Source organism: Pempheris klunzingeri, chromosome 10 (assembly GCF_042242105.1).
Source record: "Pempheris klunzingeri isolate RE-2024b chromosome 10, fPemKlu1.hap1, whole genome shotgun sequence".
NCBI lineage: Eukaryota > Metazoa > Chordata > Actinopteri > Acropomatiformes > Pempheridae > Pempheris > Pempheris klunzingeri.
The window spans coordinates 16,671,075-16,697,126 of record NC_092021.1 but is presented as its reverse complement, the minus strand read 5'-3'; the positions used below and the strand labels follow the sequence as shown (position 1 = coordinate 16,697,126).

The following is a 26,052-nucleotide window of genomic DNA, read 5'->3' as shown; positions in this document are numbered from 1 at the left end:
TCTGGTTTCATAGCATAAGTAACAAATAGTGACTGTTATATAAATTCCATTATTTCATAATCATCATCATCAAAAACAGCTAGGATAGAAAACAGACAAAATGATAGAAAACAAGAGAAAATGGGTAAAAGGTAGATAGATGGAGGAGACCTGTATTTTGTAGAGGTCAAGAATGATGAGCTGTGCGGCTGTCCTACAAACAGACAATATTACAGACATCTCCTGCTAGAGCAAGCTGTCGGGGATTTGTGGTTGAGAGAGGTAAGAGGGTCACTTACAGTGTGCAAACAACATAAGCTTTTTCTTTTGAAAGACAGACTTCAGCTGTTTTTAGCAGTTTCATGATAAAATGTGGAGATAATTATAGCAAACATTGTAGGGTGAGACAAAGTACATGAATGATTTTGATGACTGAACAAAACTGAAAGTGCAAAGTATGTCTGCCAAGTGTTACTGCGCTGACACTGATAATCAAACGTAATTAACACATTTGGATGGACTTGTTTGGACTGTAGGCTAAGGTCATGTTTCTGTAATGTGTAACAAACAGCCGTGTCCTGACCGTATACATGCTGAAGCATGATGGAAAGAGCATTGTGAAAATAGTACACTCTAGCATGCATAGTCATGGAGAAACATTCATGCAGGTCTACATTTTTAGTTAACTGTGGCCACTCTGACATGGTCTCTTGGATTTGTCAAGTAGGCTATTCCAAGTGTTATCAGTTAGCGAGACTAGCCTGAAAGCAAAGCTGCTCCCTATAAAGACTACCCCTGAAGGATCAACCCTTTTGAAGAGTAAAAAAAGGTGTATAAAAAGTCAATTAACCAAACTATGAATTCTTAAAGTAATAACGTTATAACAGCTTTTTTTCTGCTTGAAAAATAAGTTGGTAACGTAATACAACAGTCAGTGATATAACAATAATTCAAGACACTGGATAGCAGAACTAGCTGCAATAGAAGTTAAAGCATTAACGAATGTGTTTTTCAGAACACTTGCCCATCCTCACTAGCAGCCAAAAAGGCATCCTTGCTCCTGAACACAACCAACTTGCTGCACTACACAACTACCGCCTGAATGAGCCACTTTTCCATTTTAGGCACCAACCTTTGGAGTGTAAGCGTCATCAGTTTAGCATAGATATCCATACTAAAGATGGGAGTCCAATGGATGTCCGAGTCACTTTAAAGGTTGTAAACATTTTGTCATTAATTAAAATGTCTTTGATGCATCTCCAGCGATCTTTTATGTATCTTGCTCTCTGACATCTTTGCCCACATCCTCCTTTTCACTTTTGTCTTTTTCATATTTGTTTCTTCCATTTGTTATCACACTGTTACATGAAGGCTGAGGGGTCGCTGAAGGTGTCAGTTCACTTTTATCAGCGCTAGAAAGTTCTTTGAGTTCATCTGTGACAAGATCCTCTTTGTAAATGAGTGTTTCATCCTTCTGAATGTAATCGTCAGATGTGCTAGAGGGCTTAGTGGCACCGTATTTCTTTGCATACTGTCTGAATGCTCTCTGGATGATGGTGGCTGATGTGTCTTCCTGTTTGCGGCGCAGGGTGGTAGTGATAGGTTCGTAGGACACTTTGGAGGGATTGGACGCCATGAAGCGCTCCTCCATCTGCGCCCTTAGGATGTCCATCTCCCCACCCTCGCCCAGAACACGTTTTGTGAATGCAAACAGGATGTCCAGGCAGTGGATGCGTTCACCACTCACCATGGGTAGATCCATAGAGATCAGCTCAATCTTGTTAGGCATGGCTATGCGTAATGGTGGGTCCAGAGCATCTGCAAATTCTGACAGCTTATTGTACTCCATAAACTGTGTTGCGCGAGGATCGAACCTTTCCCAGATCTCATAAAACGTTTCAAAATCATCCTCACTTAGTGGGTCTGCACTCTCCTCGGTGGCCACACTGAAGTTTTCCAGGATGACTGCGATGTACATGTTCACCACAATCAGGAAACAGACAATTATGTAGCTCACAAAGAAGGCAATTCCCACAGGAGGATTTCCACAGTTCCCCTTAACTGAACTGCCAGGATTCTCCATCATTGGGTCACAATCATCTTCGTGTTTGTTGAGAATGGGAGCTAGTAGCCCATCCCACCCCGCTGAGGTGGTGATCTGGAACAAACAGATCATACTGTTGCCAAACGTCTCAAAATTGAAAAGGTCATCGATGCCTGATTCTTTCTTGACGTAAGCAAAGTTTGACATGCCAAAGATGGCATAGATAAACATCACCAAGAAGAGCAAGAGACCGATGTTGAACAAGGCAGGAAGTGACATCATCAAGGCAAACAAGAGTGTGCGGATTCCTTTGGCACTTTTAATAAGGCGGAGGACACGGCCAATCCGTGCCAATCGGATGACTCTGAACAAGGTTGGTGAAACAAAATACGTCTCTATCAGGTCTGAGAGAAACATACCTAAGTGAAGAAAGAAGGCAACACACATTAAACAAACTGTTAACACGTATACTGACAAAATGGATGATTTTCATTTATTTGAGCATCACAGAGAAGAGATGTGAGTCGTACCAATGATTGACAGGATGACTACGATGAAATCAAACACATTCCAGCCATTTGTGAAATAGTACTGGCGAAGCGCGATCATCTTCAACAAACACTCTCCAGTGAAGACGCAAATGAATACTAGATTAATGTAGTAGAGAATGTCAATCTTTTCTTTTGATTGGTCGTCTGTTTCCACCATCATTGTTACCATATTAAGCCATATTAGAACCATTATAACAATATCGAAAGCTTGATTTGTGGTTAAGTCAAAGATGTATCCTTGAAGTTTGTTCTGAAATTGACAAAAGGTGGAGAAAATCATTGGTGCTTTGAAACACAGATCACATTTGTAATGCAGATTAGATGCAGTTATGATTAAAGTTACATACTGATGGTCTAGGAATAGGTTTTTGTGGTTTCTTTGACCCCAACTTTTTCATGGCATTGTAGTATTTCTTCTGTTCTTCAGTCATGAAGATGTCTTGACCTCCTAGGTAATGAGGAGATTTGAGGCATGTTAAATCACTGCAAGGGTAACAAGGGGATACTGCAGAAAGAGAAACTGAAAGTAGTGCTTTTAAATCATACATCATCAGAACATCAAGTCAAAACATCAAATTTCGTTAAGAAAGCAGATTTGATACTTATCTTTTTCTTTTGCTGATTGAAATTGTCTATGATGACACCAATGAAGAGATTGAGTGTGAAGAAAGCTCCAAATATGATGAAAATAACAAAATACATGTACATCTTCAGGTTGATCTCATACTCTGGTTGTTCTTCTGGCTATAATAGTGACAGAAAGTAGAGACATTCATACATTGAAGTTATAACCCTTCAGATTTCACTCCTGGTTGATTTGGAAACTGGTGGTAATAGTGAGGGTGATTTAATCAGGAGTGGAAATAATAAATAACATATAGTCTCATAACTGCAACAAAATGTATTTTTTAAAACAGGCAATTTTACGTTTTCTACTTTGCTATATTTCAAGTTGCATTTGTAAGAAAAAACTCTTCCTCTCATTTCCTGTGACTTGAGCAAAAACACAAGTCAGACAGGAGCCAATCAGCAGCAACTTCTGAGAAGAAGCTGCTGGTGTGTCTGCGGCCGCAGGAGGGCAGAGCTCCACAGAGCTTTGTGTCCAGAAAGGTGACAATGCATTGAGCTGACACTTTGGACATGTTAACTATGAATGTTCACTTGCCGGGGGGCATGGGGGCACAGTTGCAACTGGGCTTGGATTAGCCATTAGTAAACACTACAAGAATGTACAACAATTCAAGAAAATTACTGGTCAGATATATGATGTGTTATGGTTAGCATCATTGCACCTCTGCATATCTAAAAAAATGGTTGCATCTACTTCAATTAATGTCTGATTTAATGCACTACCAGGTGATCACGGTTACTGATCCACATCAAACATAACCATGATGTTGCATGACAAACAGGTACATGATGGGTTTGGATACACACTAATATGTTACAGAGAGGACAAGTGGATCTTCCATACACATACAGATAATTATAGAATCTAAATACATGGAATGGCTGTTGTGACCATAAATAGTTTGTAAAATGTGTTTTGTGCCCAAAGCTTTGCAAGGCACAATTTATGACAGACAGGATGAGCTAACCACGAAATTTGATTACCTTGCTTTGAGAGTCCACAGCAGCATGCATGATGTCCATCCAGCCCTTGAATGTAGCCTGTATAGATATCAACAAAAAAAATTGCAGTAGCCCTTCCATCTTTCCATAATGAGCAATTTTTCATACACATTCAATCACATTGAAATTCAAAATTGCAATTATCTAACCCGTACAAATGATTCAGTAACTCACCACTTGTAGCAGTGCAAGGTAACCCGAGCCCACATTGTCAAAGTTGACTTTGACATTCTTCCAGCGAGCTTCAGGTCCCAAAGGCATACACTGATTCATGTATTTCACCTCTGATGGAAGGTAACGCCTTTCTGAGGTTTTGTTGACACAATAGTAGAACTTCCCCGCAAATAAGTTGACTCCCATGATGCTGAAGATGAGCCAGAAGATGAGACATACCAGCAGCACATTGAAGATGGAAGGAATGGCTCCCAGCAGGGCATTGACAACCACCTGTAAACCAACACACAAACATAACCCATCATAACCCATCATGAAATGCAGAATTGATGCACAAAGCTGTATAGTTTGGTAATGGTAAGAATAGGAAAACACAAGAGTGAATGTTTCAGTGCCAACATACACATCAGCATGGGCTCATCACAGCTATGACCAACACCAAAGCTCAAATACAATGATGAAAGCATGGTAAAGGAGGGGAAAAGATTTGGGAAAGGAGAAGGGAGATCGATGCTATGTATCTAAAAGCGGTTTTAGTGAGTTACAACTAAATTTTAGAGAAAAATTGAAACAAAACACCTTGTAGAGGCAGGGCGACGGCAAAAAAAATTGCTTACTGTAAACAGAAACATAAACAAAACATGAAGAAATCACATTAAAGAACCCAGCAAACAATATCCAAAACAGTGAAACTAAAATTGAAACTAATGCAGCGCTACTGACGTACATGAGAAGCTGTTCATGCAAATGAGGAAATTCACTGGCTGCCACGTGAGGAACGATCATCATCAACGTTGTAAATCTAGACCACCACAATATGAAAGCAACTGATCAATAATACATGCTTCATTGATTTCAGCAGCTGACAACCCTCCCCCTACAGTTACATAAGTTATCAAACCCTATCTAGACCATGCTTGCATTGCTCAGCAAAATATCATACATGGTACATGGTACTGATTTATACAAAAACTCAAGTGTCAGTTTTTATGAGGAGTTGCTTAGCCAGTAGCAGTGACTTCCTGGAGTCTTGTCTGGATAGTTCGGATGGAAAATAGTACACACAGTTGACAATATTAAACATCAAGCCAAAATGAATAATTAATAATTAATAAGCGTGCTTTGGGCAGAGTTGTGCTGGCTGATTTACCTTGTTACTACTCTTTATGCTAAGCAAAGCTAACTGTCTACTGGCAGTAGCCTAATACTGAATTACCAGATATGAGACTAGGGCTGTCATAATACTAGATTTTCACTAAATGATTATCGTGGCCAAAAGACTTCAGGATAACAATTTTATTTCGACATACATATGCATTTCGGAATAATCATCAACTGGATGAACTAATCGTCTGCTGAGACAAAATCAGCAGAGACAGAGAGTTTGTGTGTGTGACCACAGACTGACACTAACCACTCTGACACATTGTGATTTAATGTCCACCGACCAGGACCTTACATACAGCTTTCCTTTTTACATTTTTCACATTCGCAGTCTGTGGCAACTTTTTATGAAGAAAGATGAGCATGTTTTTAGTGATGCTTGCTTCTTTGACGCTGCCAAACAAATAACCAGGTGAGAGAAAATACTGTCAAGTCCAGCGCCATGATAGCCCAGCTTTAACAACACAACTAAGATCTGAATCTAACATTTCCCATTTCAGGGCTTGCAAACTGACTGCAACTGACTCTCTGACTCTCTCTACTGTAATGAAATCTTCAGGATGATGGAGGCGAAGGTGGGTAAACAGGCTAGTGGTATTGCCCCCTTTTGTGGTTACTGTCGACGAGCATTTCCTGCAAGCTGGGGTATCTACCAACACCTTGTCTTTTTCACAGAATCCAAAAAACTCCCACACTGGCCAGCTAACATTTTTCATTTTGCTCATTTCGCTCTCGCCTGTCATCTCCGCTGACATAACTTTGTATAGCGGTAAGCATCCATACTAGCTAGCCAGCTAGCCAGCTAACAAGCATCTGCATCATGGTGTGTGTGTGTGTGTGTGTGGGGCAACAGGGGAAGGACACAAAGCCAGAACAGAATGAAACAGAATTGATTTAAGAAGCGCTGAATTATTTACATGGCATTATCACATGTGCATTTTTGACATGATATCAATATTTCATTTTTCAAACATCATGGTTTTTGACAATACCGGTATAACACGACACCTCTATATCAAAGTATCAGTCTTCTCATCTAACACTCGACAATATAAGTGCATTCCCCAAAATATCAAATTATTCCCTAAATCAAATCCTGCATCACTGTATATGTATATATTATATGTATATTAATAATGTATAATTATGTGGTAATTTAGCAGTAGTAGTAATAGCAATTTAAAGTTAGTAATCTGAACTTAAATAAATGAAGTGATCTACAGGTAATCATTGTCATTGAAATATTTAAGTCAACCCTGAGGACAAATAAAAGCTGGAGAAAGAGGATTAGGGAAGGACAGGAATGCTCCATGTACATGCAAAAAACTTTTGGGGGGGTTTCTGCTCTCTAGGAAGGTCATCTGCATCTTTGCAAGAGCTTTATGCTGGTCTTTGCCAGACTACGGAGTGCACAGTACAGTGAGCTGGTTGTAGACAGTGCACAGTGGCTCAGAGTGGGTAGGGAGATCCACTGACTCTTACCCTCATGCCTTCGAAGCGTGACAGGGCTCTCAGAGGCCTCAGAGCTCGCAGGGTTCTCAGAGACTTGATGGCACCGAGTTCAGAATACCCCAGGGCGTTGGCTGTCATACTGACCAGTGAGACCTAGAGCACATGCACACAGATTTGTCACATCGTAAGTCGAGACACATAATGCTCATTTAAAGGGAACATGATCAGAAACTACAATATGCCTCTCAAGGTAAGCAAAGGTGTTTCAACCTACATCAACAATGAGGAAGTCGAGCCAGCACCAGGCATTTGTAAAATACTTGGCAAATCCATATGCCACCCACTTTAGTAACATCTCCAAAATGAAGATGTAGGTGAAAATTTTGTCTGCATACTCCAACACCGTTTTAATGGTCTTCCTTTTCTCAATGTAGATGTCTTCAAATGCCTGGATATGAAGTATATGACAGTGAGTATTTAATTGTAAATATAAATACCAATAAAATCAATACATCTTATTCAAAATCTTGACCTTACTTTACGAAGAATGAGAAATTTTAGCAGTGAGAACAGACCAAAGTGAGACTGTGCTATCTCAATAACATTAAATTAAATGCTACTGCCTTACAAGAGATGCCAGTTGCAATATGAAAATACACAAGAGCAGCAAAATCAGATGCTCAAAAATAATTTGATCAACATTTTTCTTCCCACACAGACTTACCAATGCTCCACTGCTCAGCAGGATCATGAAGATGATGAAGCTCTCAAACCAGTTGTGCTCCACTATCCGGAAACAGGTCTTCCTTAGCGTCCACCACATCTTCCACCTTCCAACATCCACATTTACCTGACACAACTGGAACTTTTGCACACAGCCTGAGCAGAGACAAATGGGGGGTGGTAATTCACCAGGGTAATATGAAGTAGCAGATTAACACCAAGTCTGTAGTAAAGTAGGTTAAGTCAGTGGTTGTGGTAGTATTCACCGTCAGGAAAGCAGGCGTCAGGTTCCATGGATTCATCCAATTCAAAGTCTAAAGACTCTCCTCCATCTGCGCCTGGCAGACCGTCCACTGTGCTGCCCTCAGAGGAGCTGTCCTGGCCATCGTCATCTACAATCTGTGGATGAAGCAAAGTAGAACCAGAGTTAGACGAGTGAATGACAGAGCCATGGGGCTGGCATGCTGAGCACCTGTCTGTCCATACATTTCAGGCAATCCATATCTCTACAAAATGGAGTTTTCCTCATACAGAAATAGTCATAAAATACCAAGAGACTTGCACAAGACATGTTGTTTTAACTGAAACAGTTGTATTCAAGGCTGCTGGTAAGAAGGACTTAACAAGAATCACTGACATGCATTCAGTTTTCAAGTTTGGATCAAATGTATGATGGCTAAATTAAACAGCATGCATGAATCAGGATTTCCTGTAACAAGAAAGAACTACTCTGCAGTCTACATGACAGCTGCTACTGTTGTCTACCCTCCTGTAGCGTACTGCAGCTGTTGTAGCAATTAAAGCAACTACAACTGGCATTGATCAATTTAACTCTTAAAGATGATCGGATTTCCTTGAACTGTGTCTTTTCCACTGACGCATGTGTTCAGAGGACATTCAGGTGGATTTGATCTACTTCCCCTTTTTGTACAAAGGAGTTAAGTTGGTCAATGCCACATATTTGCATAATTTAATTGCTAGAAATTGTACAAAATTGTAAATATTTCTTTATTATTTCACATGTCATAACACCTTGATTTTTAAATATTTCTTAATCCTAAAACGTTCTGCTAAGTTCTAAGTTCATGTGAAAATATTAGAGATTTTCAATGTGGTCTCAGACATGTGGACCTCGCTTTATGTGCAGTACTTGTTCTACGAAATAGAAAAGCAATAGTACATTTAATAGGACAGAAATATTCAAAAATCATTGGGTTTGAAGCCTGGCAGTGTTGTTCATTAGCCTCATGTCTCTACTTCAGCCTGTTGTTGTGTGGCTTCCTGCAGGGTGTGTCTCCTAATAGCTGGTAGATGAGAACAGCCTGAATGCCTTCCTGGAGAATGCAGGGGCACTTGGCTGGTCGGGGAGCAGCTAATGCAGTGCAGGGAATGATGTAAGCATGTTACTGCAATACACTATGAGCACTAAAGTCAATGTGTTGATGGTTTGTGCTTCAATCCATCCTGTTTCTGTCAGAAGTGCTCCAGCAAAAATACTGAGTAAACTGTTCTTTTGGAATATTAAATGCCATTTTGAACTACCCAAAGCATGGCAAGCAGAAAAACGTTGTATATATATGTGCTGAAATCAGAAAATTACTACAAACCACCGCTGTGTTGCATTACTGTTCAATAGATTTGATGCCAAATCTCAATGAAAATGAAAACAAAACAAAACAAAATTTATTTCAATAAAAGGAATTTAAATAAACTAATATACTTAACTTTTGAATCAAATCAAAAAAAGAGTAAATTTAACAGGATTTTGCATTGCTAATTTTTTAAAGCCAAGGTTCAGTGATTTCTGAATCAATAAAGATATTCCACCATCAACCAAAAAGACTGGAGGGTGAATAAAGTAACAACAAAAAAAGGGTGAGTGATCTGCCTAAAAGGTTATTGGATGGTTATTGTAAATGACGCAGGCAATCTCCATGATGAGCGTAATGTAGAGTAAAATGTTCTTACGAGTCTTCTAACAGAGCATCTGTGAAGCAGCAGCAAAAAAGCAGTAATATTGTTTACAATGTGTCACGTCTGTGGCATAATCTAAAATAATAAAAAATAAAATAAATAAAAATTTAAAACTGAGACAAAATTTGAAAAAGAAAATTCACAAAGTAAATAAATGAGTAAATTAGTAACAATAACATTGCAACAATCATATAATAGACGGTCAGAATGTTTTTTTTCTCTTTCACATTGTGAGCTTTTCTCCAACACAAAGCAAACAGCTCCCTTAAGAGGAGGATTCCACTCCCAAGCACTCAGACTTAAATGGCACATAATGTAATCTACACACTGCTATTTTCCTGTCTGTATGGCCTCTACTCATTAAGGGATCATGGTATATGGGCTCTTCCGGGGAGACGTCACATCACATGCTCTTACCTCACTGCCGTGGACAGTGGGAAAAGTGCTTCAACATGACTACAGTGAAGGATCATGCTTTTTAGCTACAACAGCAGATACATTTAACTCAAACCACAAACAACACTAAAATCCTTTGTCGTCCATCACAACTCAGAAGCATTAATTGATAAGACTTGGTTTTAAACACTATTGACTAATTTCTAGCAGTGAAGATACCTTGACAGACCAATTGGACCAAACCAAAAGGGCACACTTACCACATGACATCCTGCTGCATCAGACGAGGCACTGCTGAAGTCTTCTGTGTTGAGGTTTTCAAAGTCAGGCTCTCCCACAGCGATAGGAACAGTGACAGTCAAACTAGGATTGTTGATGAAAGACATTATAGAATCATCAGTCTTGCTGCAGACTATGTACTTGTCTCCACTTTTGTCCACTCCGGTCACATCCCCATTGCCATTCTTGGGAAAGTCTTTGATGGTATGATTGGGGACACCATTCGGCCCTAAAGGTTTGTGGAGCTCATCCAGAGATTTATCCTCGCCCTTCCCTTTCTTCTTATCCCTGAGACAGACACTGTTGCAGCAGCTTCGAAGCAGGGACCTGACGAAGGCAATACCTTGGTGAATCCGCCCAATGGCAATCAGCAAATTGTTCATGTCGCTGTCATCGTCCGTTGCTGCCAGGTTGTCAGCACTGAATGAACTCAGCAACAGGGCCAGGAACAGGTTCAGCACCTATCACATAATGACATGATTTGATGTAAGACCAGGTTACAGGTTCAGCTATTGTACTTATGATGACAACAAAACATGTGTGGCTATGAAACTGCATCAGAGAGGTGGACGAGTTGCACTCATGAATTGACCACAAGAGATGATAATGTACCACAAGGTTTCCAATAACCATGACCATCATGTAGACAATGATGCACATGGTCGTTCCAGCCACCTCCATACAGTCCCACATGGTCTCTATCCACTCTCCACAAAGCACTCGGAACACGATGAGGAATGAATGGAAAAAGTCATTCATGTGCCAACGGGGCAGAGTGCAGTCTTTTGAGATTTTACACACACAGTCCTTGTAGTTTTTTCCAAACAGCTGCATGCCCACCACAGCAAAGATGAACACGATGATGGCCAGCACCAGTGTCAGGTTGCCCAAAGCACCCACTGAATTACCAATTATTTTGATGAGTGTGTTAAGGGTGGGCCATGATTTAGCCAACTTGAATACTCGCAACTGTAAAAAGAAAAGAAAAACAAGTAAGTTCACATGTTTCTGCACTGAAAATGCAAATGAACATATCAGCTATATGAATACAAATTCATATTTAGACTCACCAATCTGAATGATCTCAGAACAGACATGCCACCCACATTTTCCAAACAAAGCTCCATCAAGCTTAAACTGACAATGATTGCATCAAAAATATTCCATCTCTCCTGAAAGTAATAGTATGGGTCCAAAGCAATGATCTTGAGGACCATTTCAGCCATGAAGATGCCAGTAAATACCTTAATCAAAAAAACAATACAATCAAACAAACAAAAAAAATACAATGCTGACCGTTTGCACCATAATTTACACAAAACAAACATTTTCAGTACTCTACAGTCCACTCACCAGATTGCCCACAGTCAGCATTGTTTGGAAACCCGGGGTCATTGGATAATGCTCCATGGCCATAAACAATGTGTTGAGTACTATGCAGATGGTGATGGTTAGGTCCACAAACGGATCTGTCACAATTAGTTTAACCACTTTCTTGATCTTCAGCCATAAAGGACAACATTCCCAGATGAGGAAGGTTTCAGCAAAATTGTACCAGCAGGTAGGACACTTCTGCCTCGACTCTTCAAGCTCTATACACACAAGATGGTGATGGAAAGAAAGTACCATTTGTCTTTTCAATATCCAAGATATAATGACGATAAGATACTGATGTCATCGTGTACAGTGCCTACCTTCCATTGTGCTGGTTATGACACTAGCTATACTATGAGCTCTCTGTCTGGCCTCAGGGCCCTCGAGGAAGTCCATGGGCTCCTGGTGTGGTCCTCCACCAGCCTGTCTGTACTCGGTGTCAGTGGTGTCAGCCTGGAGATCGAAACAATTATTACAAATGTAACTGTGCTACATTAAATGAATTACATGTTACCATGGATTTACATTAGCCACAAACATGAATTAATGTGTCAGTACATTCCATCACAATCCATTCAAAAGTAAAAGGAAATAAGAAGCAATGGGATTTGTGCATTAGAAAAATGCACAGTTCTATTCAAGATAGACCCAAATAAGGAAATCTTACAGTAAAGCTTTATGTGATACCTCGGCACCCTGGTTAGATGGTAAGAGGCCACAGTTATGCTTGCCAATCATAGTGGAATGAAAAAACAAAAGCGTAATGGTGGGAACATTGTTTTTGTCATTGTTGATCATTAAAAACAGAATTACCAGTTAAAAGTTAGCTTTAGCATCCACCACGGCTCTCATGTCTAACAAGGGTGGTGGTCTTGTGAAACGCTTCCCTTCCTGTGTCACTGAAAGTTCACATGGAAATAGGAAACAGGCATTTCTGAAGGGTCTCACTTTGAGTTAAAAGAGACAGCAGCAGGAATGAGCCCTAAAAGCCTGAAATTAATTAGCATTTTTGCTTATCCGGTTCCTTCGCCTCAAAGTCAGTGGGTTTGTTTTTTTGGTTGGATGCCTGAAATAAGGTTTGTGGTTAACACAACAGAATTTCATGTTCCTTGTTCTTGTACAACATGAGACACCTAAGTAAATACCAGACTCATGAATTTTTAAACTTTTTGCGTGTCTTAAGAAAGGTGGTTGCCAACAAGTAGCTAAATGAGACTACAGACTACTCCCTGCAGCACTCTATAACAGCCATTTTATCCTTAAAGCTTGCAAAAGATTTTGGAAAATTTACTCATTGCACATATTTTTAGCCATACTTGCAGCAAGATGAAATTTTTGGCTTTTGGTGCAATGTCTCGACAACTATCGGATGGTGGTCATGAGCTTTGGTACAGATACATGTTGTGCAGAGGACAAATCAGACAGGAAAAGGACAAAGAAAAAAAGAAATAAAAACAAAACAGATAGAGCTGTGGGCTATAGGCAAATAAAACAGGGCCATCTTGGCTAGACAACACTTTCTTACATTGTCTCCAATGGAGGCCAAGTCTACCATCACTTTAGGCAGACGGAGCCCCACAGGTGACGATGGGAGTGAATTCCCACCCACCAGAGACACAACCCCATTGCAGTCTACAGAGCTGTGCTTGATCCCATTGGGTGAAAGTAGGAGATGTGGCAAGAAGCTGCACTGGCTCATACTGCTACTGCGTCGATCACATCTCCGGGGAAGAAACAAAGAGCCCCGTCGACTCAGGTTGTCCTCAAAAATGCTGCTCTCGTCATCTGCGAACCCATTTTCTGAGCCCGCGTCTTGTGCTTGGCTGCGGAAACTAAAAAAGCTGCTCCTGCTATTCCGTCTGGGCGAGAACAGGGGTCCACGAAAACTCAGAAAGGACTAGGAGAGAAAGATATTCTTCAGTGGATACATGATATGTACTGATTGTAAAGAGGAAAGGACGGTGATGACAACGATCTTCATACGTAGAAATTATACATAAGTGATGCATGAAGCACTGCGATGATGGTGATGATGGCATTGATGAGGATGGTGGTCACAATGATGTCGTTGAGCATTATAAGGAAACTGCAACTTAAAAATACATTTTGCTGGTGACTGAGAAAAGTAAAAATGGTGATCATGATGATGAAGAAGAAGAAAAAAATTATGATGAAGGTGGTGATGATGATAATGATGGTCGTGATGACAGTCATAATGATGAAGAGCACTGCATGAATGAAAATTGTAAAATAAAAACTGCATCTTGATGATGATTGACACTGAGCAGAATATAAGAAGTTGATGAAGAGAAAGAAGAAGATGATGATGATTACAATGATGATGACAAAGGCTATACTGATAACGATGAAAAGAAAGAAATGTGATTGTCGTAGCAGTGAAAGAAACATTGTATTGGGCTTAACTGCATGACATGAAAGTAATCACAAAATTGGTTAGCAACGTTAGCTAAAGTTAGCAAAGTCAGGAAAGGTATATGATGAATAATGAAAACACACACGGGATGTCCTAAATGTTGGACATTGGAATTGCTTACAATTATCTGCCATTCAAATGGCTGTAATGCAAGCTTGGTAGTCACATTATCAATCCATTTGCTTCTGTCACTCAACAACGAGTGTTATAAAAACGACTCTGCCTATTGGCAAAAGTTAGATAGAGCCTCACAATGCATACTGTCTTTTAATGAAGACAACACTTATCACAGCCTGGAGTTTGGATTTTTACTGATAAATTCTATGAAATACTGATAAAACAGAGATTTTTTACATACTGTGGCCACTAGAAAAGGCACTGCTAGTGTCTGGCAGGCTTGGAAGATGAGTCGATAATCTTTATATTATTTTGCAATAAAGTGGGTCAAGTCATACTACAATAGGTGAGGGTAATATAATTTACCTTTTAACTCACAAAAATGATAATAATTAACTTTTATAACATTTGGTGGGACTGTAAACTGAAAAAAAGTTCAGACATGAAGTTGAAATGTCTGAAATGTCAACAGTTCAAGATACATAAGTAGCAAGATATCAGCGTTTTCATAGACAAATAATATTGACAGATTGTACTAAACCTGATGTGCAGATGAGCATTTCATGTCATAGTTGAGCAGGTTTGGATCCATCGAGAAGCGGCAGCGAGGTCTCTTCATACTGTCCTGTGACTCAGATCTAGGAAACTTCTCATCAGCCCCTTTGCCCTCCTCCTCCTTCCTTTTTCTGCGCCTGTTGCGTCTCTCCTTGGCACTTTTGGAGCTGAGCTTGGAGGCATCGGAGGAGCACTCGGTGCCACTGACGGTGAAAGTGACGTCCCCACCCTCTGCAGCAGCAGCAGATGCTGCTGCCTAGAAGAGGAAAGAGAGGTGGAATAAATCTTTGTTTCCTACAGCGTTCAGTTTTTGCTGACGCTGTGTCAGAGAGGTGTTCAAGTACATGGAGAAGAAGATATTCACCATCACACATACACTACATGGAATACACTGTGTAAGTTTACTGCTTTTATGCTAATACCTTGTTCATTATGGATTTTTGGAATATTCCATTAAAAACTGGGCTGTCTGCTACATGCACCAATGTCTTTTAGTGATTTATTTACCTGAGCGTCCTCTTGCTGCCGTCTCAGTTGCTCAAGCATGGCCTGAAACTCCTCCTCCTTCTCCTTCGCCTCCCGTATGGTGGCCTGGCTCTGCTCCTCATAGGCCATAGCTACTACAGCCAAGATCAGGTTGACCAGGTAGAAGGAGCCGAGGAATATCACCAGCACAAAAAAGATCATGTAGGGCTTCCCCGATGCCCGCAAAGTCTGGAAGACAGATAAGTATACTTAATGCTTCATATACTAATTCATAACTCTTTTTTTTTTAAATGTTCTTGTCTTCCTGTAAATTATTTGGTAAACTGCTTTGTGGTATAAGCTGTAAGTGATATTCATCATGTCGGGGCTGGAGCTCCATTAAACAGCAGAATTTACAGGATTACCTCTATCCCTCTATTTGTTAGTCTATGATCAATATATTTTAAGAAATAATGATGAGATTAGCATGATGAAGTGTAAGGAGGCCATTTAATAAAATTTAATTAATAAAATTAGAAAACCAGAGAAATTTGCTGCAGTGATATCATCAGTCCAGTCTGTCAATTTTCTTAAGAATTTGCCAGTGTCTCCTCCCCACTCCACCATGAAAATGAATTTTTTCTTATGTATCAAATGGGACTATATCTTGCATCTCATTGCACATTGGTAGAACGATGATAAATGACCTTTGTTCCTTGTACCGTCCCTCACCTGAGAAGCCCTTATGTCAAAATATTGTCTAATTTGTCCAGTGCAATGCTGACTGTGAAAGTAACTCATGAGGGAAATGATTGAATCAGTGGATGTATGAATGTATATAACTGACTGTTTTCCGGCTGTTGCTGTGGTTATATTATACAACCACAATGAGTTTCTTCTTTAAGAAATGGCAAGTACTAACAGAGTTTACCTTTAATTCATACACAGATTGTCAAATTTGACTGAATGTGGTTGTCTATCAAAGTAAAAAAAAAGAAAAAGATGAAGAAGTGACAACAATGACTGTTCCATATTATTTTGAAGAGAAGCTGACATAAAGAAGCTTGTGGATAGTCACAAACAGATAATGCAGCACAGTCACACACAGTGCTAAAAAGACTTGCTCATGGTAGCTTTGCTGTATTAGTGTTTACTTTACTTGCTGATATTACAATGTTAAGCAGCGGCCCATTCAATGGGCCCCTATTTGCCTTTAGGGCCATTCAGATTATTCCATTCAGTCACAGCGGGACTCGTCTTTGTTCCTTCTAACCAAGATGCACCTGCATTTAGAGGTCTGTTTGAACACTTTTAATACTCATATTGTAATGTGAGAATGCTTTGTCATTGACAGGGCTCCGCCTTAATACAGCAAACTCTGCCTGTTTGAGTCTTTAGAGAAGCACAAAGTACAAATGCGGCATTCTCCACCACGTGAGGCCGAACATTTCATCAGCCTGCCACCAGAGAAAGTAATTAGCTTCATACAACACAGAGTCACACAGGAAAACAGAATTAACACTCACAAGTGCTTTTTAACATTTCAGTATCACTGTCACACCGCTCAGTCATTCAATTACTGACGTGAGGGATCTTTAAATTGACTTCAATTGACTGACAAAATACCCAACGCTAGAAAATCAATCACTCCTGCTCAGTATGTACTTCTGCCCACTGACAGTCCTCAATGGGCACTTTTAAATATTAAGTGGAATCTCTGTTGTTATTGGGGTTAAGTTCAAAGTTGCCTTTGACTTGTGGAGATTTCAAATTCCCCACTCGGGCCATTAACTCTCCAACCTCTCTACACTATAAGCAGCCATCAGGTCACGTTTAATTTTTTATTGAGATGATACTCAGCTGCGTCTTTTGCTGCAATCCCTTTAATATCCTGCAATAAGATTTTGGAAAACTGAGCACCTGCATATCAGAGATCATCCTTATTGGTGCAGTCACTTCTGTTGAGTTTTTAAGCGAAAAAACTACTAGAAAACTGATTAACCAAATCTGAAATATATAAGTTATGGCCAGTTTTATCATTCAACTGTTATCCATGCATTCATCACACATCGTTAATTAACAGAACTTAGTTGATACCTATCTCACCTGTCCAGAGGCCGTTAAGCCATATTTCTTAAGACACATTCTTATAGACTTAATGGAGTCTTATTTCACTACCTACCTGCTGGTAAAGGTTTTCCCAGTAATCCTGTGTCATCAGTCTAAACAGAGAGAGGAAGGCCCAACCAAATGAGTCAAAACTGGTGTAATCATAGTCTGGGTTCCTTCCCGCTTTAATGCAAGAGTACCCCTCTGGACACTGCCTGCAACAAACAGAGAGTCTGTGAAGCTCCGAAGGAATCACCGTCATTCCCATTTTCACACAATACAATACAATAATGTTAATGTAGAGACAGATGCATCGTACAAGGATCATATTCTTTATATATTGTGTCCAGTCTTCTAGTAGTTGGGGAGTAAACTTACCCAGCTTCACTGCCGTTTCCACAAAGCAATGGATCTCGTTTGCCTGGAAGGTAATAATAATGACCTGATGGGGAAAGAAGGAAAATCAAAGTTTTGCTACCTGTGTCAAGGACTAAAATATCATGTAATTACATATGTAATTGTGTGTGTGTCAACAAAAACTAAACACTGAAAGCCTCCCATAGATGGGATGTTTTGCAGGGTTGTTTGTTTGATTACACAAGATTTTAGAGGTGTACCTAATAAAGTGGTAATTGAATGGATATTGAAAGAAAACAAAAATAATCATGACAATCGGTGGGTAAAATCTACACACTCACTTTTATTGAGCACATACTCATGCCAGGCAAAAGGTTTTTGGTCCGTTCCATTCGTGAAGGTCCCATTATATGATGTTTCATTGTATAATAATGATGTAAGATTTGAGGTGGAGTTGTCATGTATCAGCGTCCGTACACACTTTTGCTTTAAATGGCCCATGAACAGTTGTAACCCTATGAGGGCGAAGACACTCAAGCAGAAGACAGTGAGGATCATCACATCTGCAAGCTTCTTCACTGACTGGAACAATGCACCCACGATGGTCTTCAGGCCTGACAGATACAGAGATACAGTGTCACTTGTTACTCTAAGCAGTCAATCAAAAGACACTGTCAACATTAAGAACATGCATTTACAGACAAAAGTGAAAGTGATGCCAGTGAGCTCTGTCTTTAAAAGAGCACTCTTCCGGTTTAGCATTCAGCATTCCTATAATACTGTTGGACTCATAATGGACATTTTTAGGTACCCTTTAAGGTAACACATTCATTCTTTAGCGTGTTTCCACTATCATCTAAGCCATGAGATACAAATCTTTCACAATTATGTGATGTTTTAATAGGAGACACTAAAATATAAGTCTATAGTCATGCCCTTTTGATAACATTTTGCTCAACGTGGAGGCTGTTATTTGTCAAAACTCACAGGAACACAGAACATTAGGATCATGCATATCAGTGATGATGTACATATAGCAGGCAATTGCAGGACACACCCACACCACAAATTACACTGTATTATGCCTTCATTAACCACAAGCGAACAGGAGCAAATGGCAGTGAAGGAGCAGTCCAATGAGAAGCACGACGCAGAAGCAGATTGTTCAAAAGACATAAGCAAACGGCACAGATCTCACACTAACTAGCAAATGAAATCTATTATTATCGGTAGATCCTTAGAATGGAAAACACTAAGTAATATTAATTTTGATTCCTGATTTTAGTGGCTACACTGAGCATTAGAGTCATATAGCTGGACCCAGAAAATTGATCCGTTAAAGACACAACCATTTGAGCCAAGATTGTTTTTAGGATTGTGGATGTTCATATTGACTTATCTGTTCTGTGACATATCTGTGATACGGAGCTGGACAGGTGGGGTCAGCGAACATCCCACATACACGTCAGGACACTTGCAGGGGGTGGGGTAATCGGAGGAGGGGAGGCCGTGCGGCAGCAGGAGAAAATCGTGCAAGAGGCTAAGTGACATGCACTTGGTCCTACTGCTTACCTGGGATAACTGAAATAGCCTTAAAAGCTCTCAGCACTCTGAAAGTGCGCAGAGCTGAAAAATTGCCTAGGTTTACAAACTCTGTTACATACCTGCAGGAAAACATAGAATTACTATGAAATCCCGACCAAGACAACAACACATGTAAGATACACTGAAGCCAACAATCTCATATAGATGAACTACATGATAACATTTCAGTACATACAGTATCAAGTGAAGCAGTCAGGTAAAATGATGATGATGTCACTGTTATCAGGAATAAGATAAGTGCCATATATCTTACATATGTGACATGTGCTATGTCCCATGGGTACTTAAAAGGTAAGGTGCTAATATTCTATATTGTTCCCATTGTCAACAAACGCATGGGCTTTTGAATGAGCGTTAAATGTTCTAATGAATTATTGGTTTTTGATTTGTTGCCTGTAAGAAAAATATAGACGTACACGAACCTTATCCTTTAAGACCTAAAAAGAGGCTTTTGAGCTAAATAGTAAGTGCTAAATAGAAACACAATTTGTACCTTCTGTTGCTTTTATTACCAACAGTGAAACCAGCAAAATGTAAAACATGTTTCTTGTCTACTTATGTACCTTCAATACAGGAACCTTTGGGGAAAAGATGTACCAACTGTTCAAGGATTATTCAAACTGACTGAGGGTGCAGCAAGTACTTACGCCATGACAATGACACTGAAATCCAGCCAGTTCCAGGGATCTCTTAGAAATGTGAACTGCCCTACGACGAACCCTCGAGCTAAAATCTTAACAAGGGATTCAAACGTATAGATTCCTGTAAATGTGTACCTGTTGGAAACAAAGTGTAGTTGTTAAGCTAAACCACATTTTCACTGTGTGTAATATATTTGTGATTCGGTGTGAAACTTACTCTACATTCTTTGCCCATTCAGGCGGTCGACTCAGTATCATAAATGTACAGTTGGCGATGATAGTGCACATGATCACCATACTGAACAATTTGCAGGCAGTTGTCAAGGATGTTACTGAGGAATTGATACCTTTTTTTTTACATAATTCATTATATCTCATTAAAGGTAGCAATGTAAACATAGTAATCACAGATTCAGTGTGAGCTCAACAAAAACATGTTACATGCTTGTCAGATTAATACCTTGATGAAAGGATATGAGTGTACCATAATCCTAATTGATATTCTTCTAAGAGGGTTGAAGGGGCTCAGGAGGTACAAGGCAGGAGCGGAGTTGAAGCGGAAGATGTAATTTCCTCTGTTTAATACTATGAAAGTCTGACAGAAAAAGAAAGATACATATAAAATACTCTTATTTCTATTTGGCCGACTTGCAATATCTCATTAATTTATAAAAATGATAAATGATACTACAGTAAGGTTACTTAGGAACTATTCACAGTACACAGTACGTAAGCCCTGTAATTTACATCAAACATTTCACTGTTAAAAATAACTAATCACATTTTGTGTGCTGCTGATGAAATAATTTTTTTACTGGTCTTCTCATCTAAGATTTAAAGCCTCTGGCTCGATGACAACACTGCCATGATAGCAGCTGCCTGCAGGGCACAATGAGAGAATCCTCATTTCAGAACCCTCCTCCAGCCTCTTCATGAACATTAAACCATAAATAATGCCTACATTTTAACATGGCCAAGAAAAAATCTAAATGTGGGCATGCACACTTATTCTTGACCTTTGGAACAATATTTTCATTCTGAAATGATGTGAAAAATAGCGTTTGCTGATGATCTCTGTTGTAAAAATCAAAATATAAAACCAAAATTCTGAAATGTTCGGACTTTATGCTCAGGTCTAAAATCAAGCGAACCTACCCTCTTATTAGAGTAGTATGAATCCAGGTCCTCCAGCGGTATCGACACCATGCCTGCAGGAACGTCCCCATACATAAGAGGGAGTGATTTACCCGCCTCCAGGTCTCTGCTGGGCTTGGGCTCATTCTCATCATTGCGTTTTCTCTTCTCTCCCTTAGGCTTCTTAGCATTTTCATCTGAGATCCGTTTCTCGATGGCTTTGAGGGACTCACGACTAAAGCGGTGGAAGCTGTCTGGACCTGGTGGTACAAGCAGCTGTGCCATCTTTTCATCCTGCACCTTCAGAGTGAGCTAGCCTCCAACATGAGAAAGGCCTGAGGGGTCAGAACACAGAGGGAGCTCTGATTAGAAGTTGATAATTGTTCACACACCGTCCCCTCGTGTAACACGAAATATAATTTTATTGGAAACAAATAATTGAAAGTATATCTGGCAGCAAATAACTATTGGCAGATTAGAACTGCTTTAAATGGAGAGGGAGGGAAGGTGGGTGTGGTTCTGTTCTTTGCTCAGAGATCATCTTCTCAGGAAGTGGCGGGCTATAATGAGCCTAGGGATGGCTGTCATACACATAAATTCCTGCCAGCTATGGTAAAATTAGATCTAATTATCTGCTCTTCTGTGGATAGAATTAAGATTTGACATGACAGTGATCAATTCCAGGTGAGATTCTTGCTCCTCTCCTCCATCCCTCAAAATGAAAAGAGTCCACTTTTCGCGCAGAACCTGAGACGGAGTGGTAGGAGGAAAAGATTCATCCCACTAATAGGCCTGACTGGTATGATGTGTTAGTCTGACCTATGCAGTATTAAATATGAATGCACTACAGACTGCACAGCATCTCTCTGGGTACCGTGCCACTGAGAGATTTGGCCTGATCTGAATGTAATAGTGTAATAGAATACTTCCACACATCGTGCTGTAATGCATGAAATCAATCACAAACACACTGGTCAATCAACTGCCCACAGCACTGGGTTGTACATGTATGATGTAATTGCAACAACAAATGACCGTCCAACTACTAAAACAAACAAAAAAAAGCTTTGACTTTTGATATACTGTATGCTTGGGCACACGGTTTTCACATCACATCTATTTTGACATTATATTGCATACTGTGAGTGCGAATTACAGGATTCCTTTTACTGGCTTTCTATGGGTTTTGGTGGTGCAGTGTGCGTCAAATCCTCACACTTTAATGGACGAATTGTTCATGGCACGACCACTCTGCTCTGCTCTACTGTGGCCTTTATGAGTGAAAGAGATAAATAAATGTGCTACATGTATACACCATCTTAGTTTAGAGTAAAAAAGTGTGGTCACAATGCACCACATATTGTTTACATAATGTATGGTGCAGTAAGGACTGAGCCCATAGCTTTCTTCTGAATCAAGAGCATTGATTAAGACCCTCTAACGTCCCTGACTCCATGTAACTAGACTATAGCGTTTAACTATTTAGAGGAATACAGGAAAAGAACCAACAGAGGAATAATATTGGAACAAAAGCAAGACAAACTTCCTTAAAGGTCCCATATTCTGCTCATTTTCAAGTTAATATCATTTGTATTTGTAGGTCCTACTAGAACAGGTTTACATGGTTTGATGTTCATAAACACATAATTTTTTCTCATAACAGACAGTTCTGCTGCGGCTGTTTTCAGCTTCTGTCTGAACGCTCCGTTTCAGAAGAACAGAACAACCTGCTGCTTCGCTCTCGCTTTCAACGTCATCTTGTTAGCAGAAGCTGACGGAAAAACAATGGACAACACAGAGGTGGCTTCTGGAGGTTTTCAGTGGACCGGGACAGTGAACCTACTGAAGGGCTGGAGGAGGTCACATGATCATCAGATCCCCTTATGACATCATAAAGGAAGCCAAATCTAAGCGGAGTGTTTTCTCCCACGTTTAGAGAAAGATGGAGCAGGAAAAACAGAGAGAGGTCTTTTCTTATAGTTGGAGGGTCTTTAGACACACTGGAGTAAACATATGAAAGTTGGAAAGACATAAAAAGTGCATTTTGCATAATATGGGAACTTAAACTGTCTCATAACGATCTGAAACTGTGTAATGAAATAAACCTTGATTTGACGTTCACCCATCAAGGTCAGCCTGCAGTGACAATGTGGTATGGATTCTTTCTGTCAGTCTGTTCCCAACTCATTACACACAACTTGAGATATGCGCTGCCACTTTGAAGCTTCAAATAGGCCCACTTCAATTTATCTGCAACCTGTCGCCACCGCGACCTTGCACTGACTAACCTAAAATGGAGGCATTTGTTTTCCTCAACTCTCGCTGGAACAGAATGCCAACACATTAGTCTGGCGTTTTATCCACCGTACATTTAACGGTGTCCTACTGATGGGCTGTAAGTGATGACTGACCTCAGCCTTAGGGTACCTGATTCACCAACAAATACATCAAACACTCAACACAGTGTCAAACAGAAGCTCAGCTTGAATATTTTATGTATATTACTCATTGCAAAACTTGATTTCGTTGACCTCAAAATGCTCCTCATTACTTAGATGAGGTAAGAGATGGTTTGTGACAGATTGTAGCTGATTGCTTCTAGGCTTCAAAATAAAACCAACAAAACCAACATTGCAGAGTAAAGCTAATGTAATGGTAATGGTAACGGTAAAGCTAATGGTGTCTGTGTTGATATTCTGAACTTAGAAAAGCTACATGTCCACCAAAATTAAATTAAACTGCATCTTAATTTTTGTTGTACAGCTCAAAAAATACATTTTCGAATCCCCAAATATCATACTGATGAATAAACTCAAGCACGGTGTGATAAAGTGAGTTTGCTAGGCGCAGCAGAGTGGTCGATGTTCTCACCAGGACCCTTCCTCTGCCTTCAGAAATTTGTCCGCATCTCTTATTTAGTATAGAAAACAGTTGTCAAGTCAGTCTGTGAGCTACAAGCATGCCAAAATAAGACATGAGGTACAGTACAATATTCCAGGGAAATCAGTATTTTCAAGTTGCTCAGTTGTAGCTACTGCCCACATGGGGGTTAAAGGACAGGTTCACATTTTTTGAAGTCTGTCTTAATACAATAGGCACACTTTTTCTTCTCTGAACTGGCCCTGAAAAGGTCCTTTCCTCACCAAGGTGCAGTGGAATAATAGTAACACAGTATAATATATAGAATATGTATATAACTTTATACTAACAAGACTGGAACTTTGAAAGAAATGCAATGTTACACAGAATGAGGATGGTACATTTTTGACCCCCATCACCTTCACTGAAAGAACTCTTTCAATGTGCTCATCTGATGGTGTATTCTGACAAAAGCTTTACTTGTTGACGAGTCTTTTGTGAGATATACAGTACAGTTAAAGACTATGGGTGTTCTGCAACATCACTAAAGACTGTAGCTGAGTTTTGCTCAGTCTTTGCCTGTTATGCTGACCACATTAACAGGCCTACAACGGAGCTGCAGAACTGTAACGAAGGCGACTAAAGCAGTGAAGGCGATTAGCAGGATGACTTTCATTAAAGAGAAGGATTGAAAACATACCTCCAGACAGAGTGATCACAGTTCAGTATCTGTGGGCTCCTAAGGGACCAACACACTCGCAGCTCTCAAGTGCTCACTACTAATGCTTGCTGCTGCCTCTTACAGACTACAGGATCAGGACTAGATCTTTCTCATTCAGGGCGTTGGCAAAATAGCTGGCGATGAGGAGCTGTTAACACGGTTCTCTGGAATAAATTCACATACAACCCTTTTTTTAAATACAAGCTGCCAGGATGCAGGAGTGTGTCTGGATAGAAAGCAAACAGGGCAGTCTAATCTCTAATTGACAGCAATCTAATAATGATGTTGACAGTCATGCAAGCAGGAAGTCATCTAAGATGGAGTGTGGGCTAATAATTGCTGCCCTGCCCATTAACTTCTGTAATATATCGTAGCCCATCATTTGCACTCCAGTCTTTTTCCATATGAACTACAAGAGATCAATCACTTTTTTCCATACAGGCCTTCCCGCACAGTTAGTGTCATAAAGCATGATATTTAATGGAATGATAGGAAGGCTGTATCATATTGTCAAGTGTGAAACCTCTAAGGCACAGCTCTTTGAATATGAGGGCATTTATCAACACTTTGATAAAAGGAAAGCCACTCCTTTCTGAACACACACTTTTGAACACACCTGTCAAGCCAAGTCAAGTCAAATTGTATTTATACAGCCCAAAAAACACAAATAACAATCTGTACAATATGTGCCAAATAGATAAGATAGAGATGCAAAATTTACTTTTTCTCCCCTACAGACTTCCATAAATTCACAGAAATAAACGAACTTTTCAAGCAATTTCTTCCAAATCTCTTTTGAGGTAAAAAAAAAAAAAAAAAAAAAAAGCACTTCAAAACAACTTTAACAGATTTTAATAACTCACCATCAGTTTTCCATCCTCGGCAGGTGAACGATGCAAACGGCGCAGAGGAGCTTCAGTGTGTTGAAAATGTTGTCTAAAACAAACCCGTCCGTCTGTTTGGGGTCTTTGAGGCTTCTCTCGGCCCAGAGCTGCTCATTTCCACGATTTCGACGGTAAAACCCTGAGAGAGGGAGCGTGAATTTCATCCGCCCCTCCGTGCGGCAGAGTCACAACGCCGGACTGCTGCGCTTCCGGATGCTCCTGGGTACCAAGTGAGGGTACAGATGCCACAATGGCTGCTGAGATCATATTGTGGTGGACATTATCGTGCGTAATTATCGGGAATGCAGATATTTGCAGGCCGGCGTGTATCACGAACTAAAAGCTAAAACCACAACTATGAATCATACCGTGTTGTGTGTGTGAATTCTCTCTGTGTCTGTGTGTTGCCTAGTGAAGTTATTTTAGTTT

The 26,052-nt window shown here is 40.0% G+C and overlaps 1 protein-coding gene across 1 annotated transcript; it reads right to left on the bottom strand.

Annotated features, from left to right (window-relative positions):
* Window positions 1-203: 203 nt before the first annotated feature.
* scn1laa (sodium channel, voltage-gated, type I-like, alpha) lies at window positions 204-25,640 on the bottom strand. Its single transcript, XM_070837834.1, has 27 exons — window positions 25,603-25,640; window positions 21,181-21,494; window positions 20,502-20,620; window positions 20,243-20,332; window positions 20,032-20,160; window positions 19,352-19,443; window positions 18,121-18,393; window positions 17,801-17,864; window positions 17,496-17,637; window positions 15,356-15,562; window positions 14,835-15,104; window positions 13,301-13,639; window positions 12,063-12,195; window positions 11,722-11,960; window positions 11,439-11,612; window positions 10,981-11,337; window positions 10,350-10,829; window positions 7,986-8,118; window positions 7,721-7,875; window positions 7,271-7,444; window positions 7,027-7,149; window positions 4,381-4,653; window positions 4,189-4,245; window positions 3,177-3,318; window positions 2,922-3,022; window positions 2,554-2,824; window positions 204-2,442 (listed from the first exon to the last, which is right to left on the bottom strand). Exons 2-27 carry the CDS (start codon window positions 21,442-21,444, stop codon window positions 1,250-1,252), a joined length of 5,994 nt encoding a protein of 1,997 aa, XP_070693935.1. The 5' UTR covers window positions 21,445-21,494; window positions 25,603-25,640; the 3' UTR covers window positions 204-1,249.
* Between the last annotated feature and the right edge of the window lie 412 nt (window positions 25,641-26,052).